The sequence below is a fragment of the Tubulanus polymorphus genome, chromosome 11, assembly GCF_964204645.1.
Source record: "Tubulanus polymorphus chromosome 11, tnTubPoly1.2, whole genome shotgun sequence".
In the NCBI taxonomy this organism is placed as follows: domain Eukaryota; kingdom Metazoa; phylum Nemertea; class Palaeonemertea; order Tubulaniformes; family Tubulanidae; genus Tubulanus; species Tubulanus polymorphus.
Window position 1 is genome coordinate 11,418,718 of NC_134035.1, and position 16,903 is coordinate 11,435,620.

A 16,903-nucleotide genomic window follows, 5' to 3' on the forward strand; every position below is an offset into this window, starting at 1 on the left:
GTCATCGTCCAAGAGCTCTGTAACAGATGTAAGGGTAAAACTTCCTCAAATCTACTAGATTAGATCTATATTGAATGACGTGAACGCGTTAGTATTTCCATTGTGTACTCATTTATTACGTTATAAAGACTATAAGCGCATCTTATGTAAATTACTACGGTTGGCAGAAAAAAAATTATTATGAACGTAAATTGCATTTTTTCAAAGGTAACATGAAAGGTACTTGGAATGTCATCAACTCGTTTATTGGAAAATCGTCTAGGAACTCAAAGTTACCAGATGTTTTTTATTTGAATGGTTCTGCCGTTAGTGGTTCTTATGATATTGCCAATGAATTTAACTCTTTATTTGCTAATGTTGGCCAAAATATGGCGAATTCTATTCCAGATTCCGGAGTTAGTTTTGAAAATTATTTAAGCCGTCCAATAGCGGAAAATTTTTTCTTCTTCCCAACTAACGCTTATGAGATCGCTGACATTATGAATAGTTTTTCAGCAAACTAGGGGATCGGTATCAATGAAATCTCAATGAAAATTATTAAGAAAGTTATTGACACAATCAAAGACCCAATTTCCCATATATTTAATTTTTGTTCCGTTTGAACTAAAAATCGCCAGAATTTGTCCACTTTATAAGAAAGGTGACGCACATTGTTGTGATAATTATCGACCTAATATCAATCCTACCCTGTTTCTCCAAGATTTTGGAAAAAAATGTATATAACCTCATTTTGTGATAAAATCTCAATCTTAGATAGCAACCAGTTTGGATTCAGAAAAAAACCACTCAACAACAATGGCTTTGACTCAGATTATAGATAAAATTTCAGCTAATATTGAATCTAAAACACCATCGATTGGGATATCTTTAGATCTCTCCAAAGCTTTTGATTCTGTCAATCATAGCATTGTACTACATAAATTAAACCATTATGGTATAAAAGGTAACGCACTGATGTGGTTCAAAAACTACTTGAGTGACATATTGTTCAAATTGAAGCATTTAAGCATTTAAATGAACTTCGCTTAGTATTGGTATTGGAGTGCCCCAAGGTTCTATCGTAGGTCCTTTGTTGTTTCTAATCTATATGAATGACTGTACAAATTCATCTGATATTTCAAATTTCATTTTGTTCCTTGATGACACGAATTGTTTCTATTCCGTAAAAATATTAATCGTCTTGTTAATACTGTCAACTGTGAGTTATCAAATCTTGTAATCTGGTTTCGTGCCAATAAGCTATCTATTAATATAAAAAAGACATCTTACATTATATTCAGTAAGTCGTATATTGGTAATACACAAATCTCTATTGATGGCCAGGATATTGACCGAGTCTCGAGTATTTCAACGTAAATATCTAAAATTCCTTAAATTATCGTGATTATGTATTTTGAACTTCCATGTTGTATTTTTTTTATGTTTGAATGCATTCACTGATGCAGCGTGCGTGTGTGTATACGTGTGGTGCTTGTAGTGTGCATGTGTAAGAGTGAATTTGTATGTATGTTAATTTTTTTCTTTTGGGGTGGCACGGCTCCGATAGATCTTTGTGATCTCTCTGTGTAGCCCGCATTTTCTTGTTACATTTTTTCACTGTATATTATACAATATCAATCATGTAATAATGTAACAACCAAATGATAAATAAATACTACTATACTCTACTAAGCTTATACGATTATCAATTCAGCTACATTTAGATTAGTTAGTTACCTAATCGTTGGTGGTAAGATTTTTATAATCGGATGGGCTCATACGAACTTATATGTGGTTTGTGAAACTAAACCAGTCAGGTTACCGACTACATTTAGATATGAATTTTTAACGTATCTATTGTCGATCTTCTTTCTTCCGTGCACAGCACCTCCAAATAATCATCTACAATTCTTCTTTCGCTCGTAACGAATCCTGAAATGGTTTGAATTTTCGTTACATCATTTTTAAACTTGCAACATTTCTAGAGATTAACTTCCTGGTCCAAAAGATGTGAATTAGAATTCTTATCATGAAATTGTCTAACCGAGAAGGAACTGAACTTATACTTCCGAGTCAAATTACGTAACATATAAATCAAAAAAACTGCGCAAAGATATTCGAATTCAAGTATTTTCTAGTTATAGATGGTGGAAATGTTGAAAATTATATTTTATGAATCGCTTACCTGAAGTGCTTCGATTTTCTTCCAGCAAACGCTACCTTCCTGGTGAATGGGCATGATCGGGAATCGTAACCGAACTCTACGGTCGATACCTGCATTTATATTTATAAGAAATATCACATCATTTGAAGCATTTTTGAACATTGCATTTATCGCAAGGACAGTTGTTGAATATCTAAATTACCTGGAATAGGCGGCAATAAAAGCTTCGCTCCAGATGCGACAACCTTTTGAGGCACACCCTTATTGTCTTTGATGTACATGAAGCCGTTTGAAGTGTCGGCCGGGTCCCCGCTGTATCCGTTAGATGCGTAGAATTCTAAAGGAGTTAGGTTGTATGTCTCCCTCGAAGCGTGCGCCAAAGCATTACCCGGTTTCTTTCCAATACCCGGTGAGGTTTTTGGGTCCTCGTCATGCTTTTTATTTAAATGAAGTTATATATATGTTGAGATATAGTATCGCTATGATATAAACTTTATTCATATGAACTACCACGAAATGGCACATATATAGGTGAATGACGATGGAATAAAACGGAATTGGACGAAAAATCATTTTTCTGAATGAATGAAATTAATTCATTAGTTGTAACTTTGTTTTATATCATAACATTATTCATCGATTTCACATTGTACAGTGTTGCAATCTATTTCTGAAATAAATAAGATGAGAACCATAAACGAAGAACTCATTTCATTAGCATTATTACCTTGTAAGCAATATTGTGGGGATTCCAGCTGTTAAGCGGAGTCAGATAGACAATTTCCAACGGTATCGCGTACGTGAACCTCTGTTTGACTTGCACGCATTTCTTTTTCTGGCAGTATTCGGCCTGGGGAAAAACATCGAACAAGATTGTAACGAAGCAAAATAAAGAGTCGCCCAAGCATTATGTACACCCAAATTGAGATTAAGTATATGCGGTTAAAGTACTGCGTGATTTGGGTTTTTAAATTACTTATACGTGATGGAAAAATGATACAAAAGCCGTTCGTTAAGAATAACCCCAAAAATGTATCGATAAAATAAAAGTGATAATCGTCACACTCCTCAACGATCGACGTTTTGAATACATAGATTAGGTCATTAGTTTTCGATGAATCTTTCACCATGTCGTACTGCTCCGTACGAGTTTTTTCTAACCTCAGCTGGTGCTATTTTTTCCTGCGTGGTCGAAGCCGCGAACAAACTGTCGTCGTCGAAACCGCGGTGTTGGAATCTAGATCCCATAGCGTCCCGGTCACCGGTGAACCATCTGTGATAATACGCCGCATTCAAATCTTTTTCTGGTTCAACGAATGACTGTAAAAACAAGGAGATCTTTTCATGAATTAGTGGAAACATTTTTTTTTTCAAAACGATTTTCTGCAAATATTTCTTAAAGGTGGGAAGGGGCATTTGAAGAAAATGAATCGTGGAACGTGAAAAACCGATGGTCTAATCCATCGAGAGCTTCTTTAAAACTGACTTTGGCGCGACTTCCACTGATTTCGTCATCGACCATGAAGGCGCCGTAACCGTCTTTACCCGGGATTTCAGACATCAATTTATCGAGAAAATCAGTTCGATTACTGCCCTCTTCCCATGAGGCTTCGTCTTCAGGTGCGAGCTTAGAAAAAAGAAAGTATCATCAGTATCAATGACAGTGTTGTTTATACGTTATTCATGTAAAATATTTTTCTAAAACAAAAGTCAATGAGTTTTTGATCAAGACAAATCGTGAACATTAAAGATTACCAGGAGTTGTCAGGAGTATTACCTTATATCGGGCAGCTCTAGACATCTCGTGTTGTTTGATATCATGTTTATTTGCCATTCTGACGTCTAAATCATCGACGAGTGCAAATCGTTTTGTCGATAAATAGTTCTTCAGCGGGTGACATAAAATTCGATAGTTCCATTGCGCCAGAATCGGGACGCCGTTCACTACTTTAGTAATCGTAATCGGCAGGTAGGCGAATTTCTCAAATTGATCTTTTCGTCCAGTGTACGATGAATATCTTACCTAAACAAGGAATCGGAAAATATCTATTTGTTAAGTTGTTCTATAAACGAGAACAGAAAAAAGGTTTTCATACAGCTCGTACTTTTTCCTGAAGATCAAGCCACGACGAGGCGTCCAGATGGTGTCGGTCGCTATCGAACGATTCGTCGATGGTGCCTTCATCAGATACAGTCCATCCTCCTTCCAGAAAACACAACAACGGCTTGAAATATTCCTTGTAGTTTCTGTGAGTTTCGTCTTGTTGATCGAACGCCTTGAAATATTCCCTCATCTCTTGAATCTGTAATATTTGTAATGATCAATGTGAGTTGGTCGGGGTTTTTCGATGATTAGATTTTTAAAGCAATTTGCGTAAAGGCTAAGCGCCCGAAAGAGTTGGAAAACCGCTTTGTTCCCGTTCTTTCAAACGAAATACCTGATATCTATGATCGCTTTTTTCTAGATAAATCTTACTTCAGTCATTACGTATCTCATGAAAAATGATTACCCTTTAAACATGACTTGCTTTTTATGACGCAAGACACTCAAAGCATTTGTAGTAAAAATTTGTATCCAAAGAAATTAGTTAAGTAGTAAACCATTACTAACCTGTTCTTCAACCGTGTCCTTTTCTGTAACTGATTTCGGGACGTCTGGGAACGGGATTTCCTCAACCTGATTGTAAGCGGTTCTGTTCATTCCGGGAGCGACGGAGGCAGGCTTCACGAGTTTATAATCGTTGTGTCTGGTTCTGAATTCGACTCCGTTCAACACGGCGACGAATTCGCCCATGCCGACTGTACGAATGTGGTTTGAGTGATCGTGAATGGCAGCAGCTCGCCCGCCGCTGTACGTCGTCGAAAAGTAGGTCTTGGTTCCTGAGGAATAAATCAAAAGGGTTTGGTTTAGTGACGCTGTCTTTATCTATGACGAATTCCTTTGTGGTTGTTGCAATTTGTAAATGATTACTTTGAAACTTACCCTGGCGAGTGAGTCGTAGTTGTTTGATACCAGATTTACCATCGGATCTGATACGTTCTTCTACAAACATTTGTTGTAACATCAACTGTCGCCAAATGTGGCTCATCGACTGTTCGACGTGTTTCAGTCGGGCGTCCAGAGATTCACTGACAGTTGAGTGTACGGCTGCGGTCATCATGACCATAACAACCGCGCAGGACAACCAAGTGGAAATCATTATTGCTAAATCTAAGTGAAATAAAGTGAAATGATGATTTTAGAGAGAAAATTTAATTCTCGATATGTAAGAACCGTTACGGGGTGTAACGTTCATGAAATGTAAAAAATATACCTCATTCTTATGTACCCGGGAACTCGGGTAGATTTTATTTGTAAAATACACTTTCGCAATTGGTGAATTCTTTGAATAATCAAAAGACCACGTTGTTTTAAAGTCGATTGAAAATTGAGTAAGGATTCGGAGATGATAGATTTACTTTTCATTTGTAAGAATAGCAAGATAACATCGATGGAAAACTGTGAGTAAAATATATTAACTTTTCAAAACATTTTGTTTAAAAATCGTGTATCTTCCCGGTCTTATTTTACTCACCGTTCCTGGCAGCGAATTTCACGATATGTTAGATTTGATTATTTTACCGGAATCATATATGGGCGTGGTATCGATTTTGCTTGAAAACATGTGCATGAAAAGCCTTAAATTATGCGAGCATTAAGTTCAAAAACTAGTTATAAAAATCAGTCATAGCTTAGCAGCGAAAAAAAAAGTTTGTAGACAATATTATGACCTTTCATATGATACCAGGTTTGAATATTTAAGTGACAAAGCATTGGTCAGTATTTGTTAGATTCATCAGATTCGGGACCAGGACTTGGCCTTGAGAAGGGTTTGATTTTCGTCGTCTATATCATAAATATCATCTGAACTTTTTTATCAAGTCACTGGATTCACTGTCTATTAGCTCTAAATCATCGTCTCCAAACTCATCATAAGCAAAGATTTATTATAAAACCTGATCTGTATTCATGATTTTACCTTATTTATTTCGAAAAAATGACAAATTTTGACTCAATATTGCTCCAATCGATTTAGGTCCGTCTGTAGAGTTTCCAGAACCTGTCATGTCAGGGCCCAAGACCTGACATGATGGGACCTCAGGTGACAGGTTGATTCGCTAAAATGAAAATCGTTATGACTGAACCGAAGATAGGCGATTAGAAGACATGATAGGCGCGGATTTAGAACACATGATAGCCGATGAGAATACAAAGAACATATCGTAGTGCTTTCTGAATATATTATTCAAAAACAAAAAACAAACTAGGATTATGTTATGAATTCATTTAAGAATTTATGTTTGTCCGTTTATAAAAAGTTGTTGAACTATATCGCCTTGTATATATAACAATAAAGGTGCAATGATTGTGACTTATTTGAGAACATTGAAAGAATTGTTTACAATTAATTTATTTTTTTCTTGTAACATGAAACATAAACATATCAAGATCAGGCAATGATACCAGTAGTGCCTTTTGTAATCATAATCAGCATTAATGATAATCATTATACTCATTATAATTAGACCCTCTATTATTACATATTATTATTATTGATTACTCGCAATATAATTAATTCACCAAGAGCACATACAATTTAAAAACATTTTTGTTCTAAACTTATAAGTTGAATTAGACACATCGTAGTTGCGATAACACTGATTAATTAGTGAGACCTCACACGGCAGCTCGCGCCATTTTGAAGAGCTTCGGGACCTGTGGTGACAGGTCTGCTTGAAAACTGATGAAATAAAGGAAAACTTTAAATTCTTTGGTCTATTCATAGTAATGAGTATAACATAAATTGCTAACCGATGGATATAGTTAATCTTAAGTTAATATAAAACAATAATTTTGAAGCGAGACCTCACACGGCAGCTCGCGCCATTTTGAAGAGCTTCGGGACCTGTGGTGTCAGGTCTGCTTGAAAACTGATGAAATGAAGGAAAAGTTTAATTTTTTTGGTCTAGTTAATCTTAAGTTACTATAAAACAATAATTATGAAGCGAGACCTCACACGGCAGCTCGCGCCATTTTGCAGAGCTTCCCGGGACCTGAGGTGACAGGTCTGCATTAAAACTGATGAAATGGAAAAAACTTTACTTTTTAAAACCTATATATAGTAATGAGTATAATATGAGTATAATATCAATTGCTAACCATAGATAGAGTTAATCTTAAGTTACTATAAAACAATGATTATGAAGCGAGACCTCACACGGCAGCTCGCGCCATTTTGCAGAGCTTCTTGAGACCTGTAGTGACAGGTCTGCATTTAAAATGATGAAATGAAGGAAAACTTTAATTCTTTGGTCTCTTTATAGTAATAAGTATGATATATATTGCCAACCATGGATATAGTTAATATTAAGTTACTATAAAATAATGATTATGAAGTGAGACCTCACACGGCAGTTCGCGCCATTTTGCAGAGCTTCGGGACCTGTGGTGACAGGTCTGCATTTAAACTGATATGAATGGGAAAAACCTTCATGCTTTAAATTGATGAGTTGATTTAAAATCAGTCTCTATATTGCATTTGGCTCTTTTACATGTACATCATAAAAACAATGATTATTATAATTATTAGTGTGACTTCAGGACAGTGATCGATGCCGAACTGGATAGTAAGCAGATATTTTTCAGTGTCTTATTGTGGGAACGAAATATCAAGACCTCGATTCACCTATCGAAAATATTCTCTTATAATGTTCTCTCAACTTCTACATTAAATAATTCATCTATGCCTGAAACTTTTTTCCCTTTCATAAAGAAATAAGTCATAGTTAAACACATAAATATTTTCTTCTTATAAATCAACCTTTCAAATGAATTATTAGTGCAGAACGTTTTCCTTATCGAATCATTTTCGACATATACGACGGGTCAGAATATTCATTCAACTCAAAATGTTCTTCCATTCGTCTAGCGCATGCCTATATATTTCGGCGTTTCGTCAAATATTGTCGTGAGTTTGGGTTTTTTCATTCAATTGCTCAAAAACAATGAATTCCAACCATCAACAATTTTCATAGACTGGTTACCGGTCTCTATCTTCAATTAGATATTGAATGGGACATGCAACCAGTCTAAACTTTTACGGCGAATAATCGACAGAAACGCCATCTACCGACTAATCATGTGCTATGATGAAAACCTGTAGGTGAAACGACGATAATTTACACTTTTCACAGCACACGCCGGGGCTCTGTACTGTAAGGATTCGAGTATTAAGAAGTAATCATCTTTCAAAGAAGGCAGCTAGGTTTCGTACCGAACGGGTTCGAATCCCTGCCGAGGGAGGATGACGCCATCATCGAAACGAATCTTCAAAAAAGGTTGTCCTCGTCGAAAGATTGCATAACTTCGAATCCTAACAAAACAGGTTGTCATCGTTCAAGAGCTCTGTAACAGATGTAAGGGTAAAACTTCCTAAAATCCACTAGATTAGATCTATATTGAATGACGTGAACGCATCAGTATTTCCATTGTGTACTCATTTATTATCAATCCAGCTATACATTTAAATATGACATTTTAACGTATCTATTGCCGATCATCTTTCTTTCATGCATCGCATCTCCAAATGATCATCTACAATTCTTCTTTTGCTCGTAACGAGTCCTGAAATGGTTTAAATTTTCATTACATCATTTTTAAACATTTCTAGAGATTAAACTCCTGATCCAAAAGATGTGAATTAGAATTCTTAACGTGAAATTGTGTAATCGAGAAGGAACTGAACTTTTACTTCCGAGTCAAATTACGTAACACGTAGCTAAAAAAAACTGCGCGAAGATATTCGAATTCAAGTAATTTCTAGTTATAGATGGTGGAAATGTTGAAAATTATATTTTATGAATCGCTTACCTGAAGTGCGTCGATTTTCTTCCAGTAAACGCTACCCTCCTGGTGAATGGGCATGATCGGGAAACGTAACCGAACTCTACGGTCGATACCTGCATTTATATTATACAAGAAATATCACATCATTTGAAGCATTTCTGAACATTGTATTTAACGCAAGGAGTAGTTGTTGTTGAATATCTAAATTACCTGGAATAGGCGGCAATAAAATCTTCGCTCCAGATGCGACCACCTTTTGAGCCACACCCTTATTGTCTTTGATGTACATGAAGCCGTTTGAAGTGTCGGCCGGGTCCCCGCTGTATCCGTTAGATGCGTAGAATTCTAGAGGCGTCAAGTCGTAAACCGTCCTCGAAGCGTGCGCCAAAGCATTACCCGGTTTCTTTCCAATACCCGGTGAGGTTTTTGGGTCCTCGTCATGCTTTTTATTTAAATGAAGTTATATATATGTTAAGATATAGTATCGCTATGATATAAACTTTATTCATATGAACTACCACGAAATGACACATATACCGGTGAATAACGATGGGATTCAACGGAATTGGACGAAAAATCATTTTTCTGAAGGAATGAAATTAATTCATTAGTTGTAACTTTGTTTTATATTATAACATTATTCATTGACTGTCACATTGTACAGATTGTTGCAATCAATACGTTGAGAACCATTAACAAAGGACTGACTTCATTAGCATTATTACCTTGTAAGCAATATTGTGGGGATTCCAGCTGTTAAGCGGAGTCAGATAGACAATTTCCAACGGTATCGCGTACGTGAACCTCTGTTTGGCTTGCACGCATTTCTTTTTCCGGCAGTACTCGACCTGGGGGAAAACATCGAACATGATTATAACGAAGCAAAATAAAGAGTCGCCCAAGCATTATGTTCACGTAAATTAAGTTTAAGTATATGCGGTTGAAGTACTGCGTGATTCGGGTTTTTAAATAACTTCTACGTGATAGAAAAAGGATGCTAGAGCCGTTAAGAATAACCCCAAAAATGAAACGATAAACAAGACAATGACACTCGTCACACTCCTCAGAGATCGACTTTTTTAACACATTGATTTTACAGGCTTTTCGTTTTCGATGAATCTTTCACCATGTCGTACTGTTCCGTACGAGTGCTTTCTAACCTCAGCTGGTGCTATTTTTTCCTGCGTGGTCGAAGCCGCGAACAAACTGTCGTCGTCGAAACCTCGGTGCTGCCATCTAGATCCCATAGCGTCCCGGTCACCAGTGAACCATCTGTGATAATACGCCGCGTTCAAATCTTTTTCTGGTTCAACGAACGACTGTAAATATAAGGAGGTCATTTCATGAATGGGAACATTTTTCAAACGATTTCTATTATAGTGGGAAGAGGATTTGAAGAAAAAGAATCGTGGTTGATGAGAGACAAGTTCATGATAGACCGATGGTCTAAACCATAGAGTGCTTCTCTGATCTAAAACTGACCTTGGCGCGACTTCCACTGATTCCGTCATCGACCATGTTGGCGCCGTAACCGTCTTTACCCGGGATTTCAGACATCAATTCATCCAGAAAATCATATCGATAAGTGTCCTCTTTCCAGGAGTCTTCGTCTTTAGGTGCCAGCTTAGAAAAAAAGAAAGTATCATCAGTATCAATGACAGTGTTGTTTATACGTTATTCATGTAAAATATTTTTCTAAAAAGTCAATGATTTTTTAATCAAGACAAATCGTGAACATTGTAAAAGATTATCAGGAGTTGTCAGCAGTATTACCTTATATCGGGCAGCTCTAGACATCTCGTATTGTTTGATATCGTGTTTATTTGCCATTCTGACGTCTAAATCATCGACGAGTACGAGTCGTTTTGTCGATAAGTAGTTCTTCAACGGGTGACATACAATTCGATAGTTCCATTGCGCCAGAATCGGGACGCCGTTCACTACTTTAGTAATCGTAGTCGGCAGGTAGGCGAAATTCTCAAATCGATCTTTTCGTCCAGTGTACGATGAGTATCTTACCTAAACAAGGAATCGGAAAATATCTATACGTTAAGTTATTCTAAAAACGAGAACAGACAAAAAAGGTTTTCATACAGCTCGTACTTTTTCCTGAAGATCAAGCCACGACGAGGCGTCCAAGTGGTGTCGGTCGCTTTCGAACGATTCTTCGATGGCGCCTTCATCAGATACAGTCCATCCTCCTTCCAGAAAACACAACAACGGCTTGAAATAATCCTTGTAGTTTCTGTGAGTTTCGTTTTGCTGACTGAACGCCTTGAAATATTCCCTCATCTCTTGAATCTGCAATATTTGTAATGATCAGTGTGAGCTGGTCGGTTGTTTTTGACTATAAGATTTCAATGGATTTATCTAAAAGCTAAGAAGTTTAAGCGTCCGAAAGAGTCAGAAAAACTGCTTTGTTTCTGTTCTCATCATTTCTAGTTAGTTTATTTGTCTACGTATAGCAAGTGAAGAATAGATACTGCCAGGGTTTTTTCTAAATAAATTTTACTTCAGTCATTACCAACCTGTTCTTCAATCGTGTCCTTTTCTGTAACTGATTTCGGGACATCTGGGAATGGGATGTCCTCAATCTGATTGTAAGCGGTTCTGTTCATTCCGGGAGCGATGGAGGCAGGCTTCGCGAGTTTATAATCGTTGTGTCTGGTTCTGAATTCGACTCCGTTCAACACGGCTACGAATTCGCCCATGCCGACTGTACGAATGTGGTTTGAGTGATCGTGCATGGCAGCAGCTCGCTTTCCACTGTATGAGGTCGAATGGTAGGTCTTGCTTCCTGTGGAAAACAAAATCATAAGGGTTTGGGTTGGTCACGCTTTCTTGTAACTATGCTGTAACTATGACGAATTCGATGGGTCCAGTTCCACAGTTCGGAGTTAAGATTTGAACCTGAGTTAACTCATTGAAAATGAACTAATTTTAACTCAGAGTTAACTCTAACTCACAACTGTGGAACTAGGTCCTGGTGGTTATTACAATTTGTAAATGATAAAAAGCTCTTATGTATGAATCGCGCGAGAAATACTACTTTTCTATAGTATTTCTGCCTTGAGTTTCCAGGAATCGTTATTTAGAGAAATCTTGTACATTCTATACACTATATCAAAGCCATGTAACTATCTCTCATTGCTTCCTTAGTAAAAAAACGTGAAAGCGTTGGTGTATTGTTGCCAGCAGATTGGTATGAGTCCATTATGGTAAGGGTGAGGAACATACAACTTATTGCGTGGAAATAATATAGCAGCTTTGAAACTTACCCTGGCGAGTGAGTCGTAGTTGTTTGATACCAGATTTACCATCGGATCTGATACGTTCTTCTACGAACATTTGTTGTAACATCAACTGTCGCGAAATGTGGCTCATCGACTGTTCGATGTATTTCAGTCTGGCGTCCAGAGATTCACCGACAGTTTGTTTTTTGTCCGTTTCTGGAGCGGCTGAGTGTGCGGCAGCGGTCATCACGACCAAAACTACCGCGCAGGACAACCAAGTAGAAATCATTCTTGCTAAATCTAATTGGAATATAGAAAAATGATGATTTTAGACGGAGAAAAATACAATGGATGATGTAAATTGTTTAGTGCTCAGATCGTAAGGTTATGGCTATTCCTAGATCGGGTGAAGCCTCCACTTTTCTTGATCCTCACATAGAAGACGTCTAGTGAATAATTTCATTCGATATAAAAAGAACCGTTACGTGGTGCAACGTTCATAAAATGTAAAAAAAATCATAACCTAGTCATATGGACCCGAGGTTTCACAGAGATGTCAGTTAGACTTAACTCTGAGTTAGAATTAGTTCATTTCAATGTTTCAACAAAATGTTTTCAAATCATAACTCTGCAACTGTGAAATTGAGTCATGCCTTTCAATGAGATATAACCAAAAGGTTTCTTATCCCTCGATTATTGTCTCCGGCCCAATGATTTTTAATGATTTTTCCCCAGTGAAACTTACTTGTCTTCGTAGATCCCCTGTCTTCTTCGGAGCTTTCGACGACGAATGGTCCACGATTGGCGGCGACGACCTATTTAAACGCTATCGCGGGCTAACACAGCTGTCAAACGCGTAGGATTGATACAATAATCGAAATCATTACAAATAATTGGAAAGTATCTGAAACTGAACTTCTGCTGAATCAACAGCAATTACAAATAAAGTTGTTGCAATAATCTCATTGTCTGGTCGGATTGATCGGTGTAATTATTGATTAAATGCTCAATTATCATTCATTTCGATTCCGTCTGTTCGTTATATTTTCCGCACGAGGTTGTGTTTGCTGCAAATAAAATTCAGAGTCTCTCTTGTCTTGTAAGGGTCATATTTACCCGTACTATCGATGTATTTAAACTTTGAAAGATAAAATCTCTTGCGGTTCTTTGAACTTGTCGGTCGTATTTGCAAAAAACGGTCGCGACCTCTTCGATTCGAAGAAATCTACGAAGGTACAAAGTTTACTATGATAATAAAGTTTTCTTCCTGTATTTCATCATTCAAACCATCGTTACTTAGCGTGGGTTTGGCTACTTGGGGTAGAATCAAGTTATTCTGGGAAGTTTTTAACATTTTGTTCGATTAAATGAATCAGTTGATCACAATATCCGCGATGAGACAATCAGTGTAAAAAGTCTACAATAATAGATTGAATGACTAAAAAGTTTATTTTATCAATATTTCGGGTGGTTTCTACCCCACCCTTCTTGAGTCTAGGACTCAATGATTCACTTTAGACCGGAGAAGGGCGGTAGAAAACGTCCATCTAAAATATGGAAATATTTCGCGTGATTTCTAAGTTGAAAGGGCAATTTTAGTCGTCTCCATCGATCCCAAAAGAAAAAAGGGCACATTTTTCCGAGACAAGGCAGATAATTTTAAACAAAAGGGCACATTCACCGAATGAAAAACAAGAAAAGACACGTTTAGTCGTCTCCATCAATCCCAAAAGAAAAAAGGGCACATTTTTCTAAGACAAGGCAGATAATTTTAAACAAAAGGGCACATTCAGCTGTTCATCAATACCGAATGAAAAACAAGAAAAGACACGTTTAGTCGTCTCCATCAATCCCAAAAGAAAAAAGGGCACATTTTTCTAAGACAAGGCAGATAATTTTAAACAAAAGGGCACATTCAGCTGTTCATCAATACCGAATGAAAAACAAGAAAAGACACGTTTATTCGTCTCCATCAATCCCAAAAGAAAAAAGGGCACATTTTTCTAAGACAAGGCAGATAATTTTAAACAAAAGGGCACATTCAGCTGTTCATCAATACCGAATGAAAAACAAGAAAAGACACGTTTAGTCGTCTCCATCAATCCCAAAAGAAAAAAGGGCACATTTTTCTAAGACAAGGCAGTTAATTTTAAACAAAAGGGCACATTCAGCTGTTCATCAATACCGAATGAAAAACAAGAAAAGACACGTTTAGTCTCCATCAATCCCAAAAGTAGAAAAGGACATTTTTCTTCAAGATGAGGTGGAAAATGTCAAACAAAAAAGGCTCTCCCAAATGGGCATATTTTTACCAGGCAGATCATTCTCATAAAGACGTTGGCAAATAGCAGTAAACTTTCAAAATGTTCTGTGGGAGGACCCCAAACCCCCTCGTTTGTCTCAGATGATGCCATTTAGTAGTGCTACCCTCAACAGTGGTCGTTGGATGCGGCCCTGTTGGTATGGAATGTGAAAGGTTGTGCAAGGCTCAAAAGTGGGCCTCAAATTAACACTTTTTTTCATATTACATGTAATTTGTAATTAAATTCTTGGCTTCATTAAGCCTAAGTCTCATGTAACGCATACGCCCTAAACTGCATTCATTATTTATACATTATATTGTATATGTTATTGCGTACGTCCCCTTCTGATGAGGAATGAAAGGTTTTGCATAAATCTGTCATAGCAAAAATCTGTAATTCAATGTAATTCCCTGCAATCGATGTGTAATACGCTGTAAAGCTGTAATAACCAGATAAACCCTAAGTTATATTTTGCATAAATCTGTTAATAAATGTAATTCATTGAATTACAGATTTAATGCAAAACATTTCAATCCATGAAACGCATATTAGATACTATTGACCTACTGATGAGCCTATGCATTCTAAACGAAGCCAGAATTTTATTACAAATTACATGTAATATGAAAAAAAGTTAACTTTGTGACCACATTTTAAGACACAAATGTGCACAGATGCGCTGATTGTCCGTCCACGTGAGGGATATCACATCATCAATATAAACATATGAATAAATAGATATAACCGGATCCACTATTCAGTATTCTTCTGTTTGTGGACTTATCAACTGAACAAATATTCATCTAATCGAAATATCGTTCAATACTTCTGAAAATCCCGTTTATAAAATGGATAAAAGCTTCCACTGACGGCTTTCTTTTGAGGATATCGCAGAGTTAATTTTGTACTTAGTATATGTTAAAGAAATCCCTCCTTCAGCCCTAGATTGGCGCGAGTAAAGTAGGGTGAAAACCACGAACTGTTTGAGGCCAAGTGAAGGGGTGGATCTAGGTAATAGGGAGGTCGGGGTCCAGAAGATTGAGCAGCCATGTTATAGGCTACGAGCGGTATGTTAGATCTTTTATACATCGAGGAAATATGCAAATGTCATAGGCTTCTAGAAAGAAACAATTTCCGAAAGAATGAGTTTCAGATTTGCAGCTTTTAACAATCTTAGTCGTCACGAAAAGGGCAACCTTTATGTCAAAGCAGAGGGCCGAGCCCCCGAGACCACCCGCTAAACCTAGGTGAGTGAACTGCTATAAGCATCACTGTTGTAGGTTTTACGTATTTTGTTTCGTTTTGCATGTCAGGGGATTTTAGGCTTTGTTCCGAATCAGCCATCATTAATAAAAAGGTCTAAATCGTGTAGAAATATTAGAATAGAGGCAAAAACGTTGCAGCTATTCGTATTTGACCCCCTCGGGCCAAAACTTGCGCCGCAGAATGGGTGCAGCACATAAGGTGATCAAATGGGTTGCCAGGGTTTGATTGGGCGGGCCTGAGCGGCAACCTGTCCGACCAAGGAATCTTGAGGCGTTTTTACGAGCATCCGATTTTTGCGATCGATTTCGTGAACGATTTGCTTCGATCGTACGATCGAATCGAACGTTCGTAAAAATGACGATGGCTTTGGCTAATCACATGACATAAATATGGCGACGTTGAGGAAAAAAATGTATGGTTTTGAACTACCCGGTGCCGCCATCTTGGAAATCAAATCGCCAAATCGCTCGCCGAGCGAGTTGGTCGATTTCAAAAATCGATCGGAAAATCGTGTTCGTAAAAACGCCGATCGTGAAATCGATCGCAAAAATCGGTGCTCGTAAATGCGTTCCTACGATCGATCGCAAAAATCGGATGCTCGTAAAAACGCCTCTAGGAGGTGTTATAGCATCCTCGCTTGCCAGGGGTCCGGTATCACTCCCGAACTCGCTTCCACCAGCCCCCTGGCCTCACGAAGCGTGATTTCATTTCCTTGACGGGTGAAGATGGTGTTATAGATCAATGAAGGGTTTGCGGCCTGTGTCGTTGGCGTGAGTATCGGCGCGAGGCAATCAAACCCTGGCAAGCGAGAATATAGCATCCCCGGTTATCCGGACTGTTCAGAGTCATAGATCGCCATCTACTGGAATTTTTTTGAACTCTGAAATTTTTCAATTCAGCTCGTGTACAGAATGTCAAAATCATAGGTTGCCATCTATTGGAAGTTGTCAATAAACAGTTCAAGGAAATTATGGTGGAAATCACACCAAATCATTATGCAATTACGTAAAAAGTCATTTTCCTCTACATACCATGGATATGGTTGGAGAGTAAATAAATGTATTCTATGCTA

General features: G+C 37.5%; 1 protein-coding gene across 1 annotated transcript; it reads right to left on the reverse strand.

The window, feature by feature from the left end:
• Positions 1 to 100: 100 nt before the first annotated feature.
• On the reverse strand, positions 101 to 6,238 carry LOC141913147 (uncharacterized). The gene is made up of 11 exons (XM_074804606.1): positions 6,163 to 6,238; positions 5,127 to 5,354; positions 4,755 to 5,023; positions 4,249 to 4,446; positions 3,921 to 4,166; positions 3,630 to 3,770; positions 3,305 to 3,463; positions 2,871 to 2,993; positions 2,346 to 2,577; positions 2,165 to 2,253; positions 101 to 1,911 (listed from the first exon to the last, which is right to left on the reverse strand). The coding sequence occupies exons 2-11, from the start codon at positions 5,341 to 5,343 to the stop codon at positions 1,882 to 1,884; spliced, it is 1,704 nt and encodes a 567-aa protein (XP_074660707.1). The 5' UTR covers positions 5,344 to 5,354; positions 6,163 to 6,238; the 3' UTR covers positions 101 to 1,881.
• Positions 6,239 to 16,903: the final 10,665 nt, after the last annotated feature.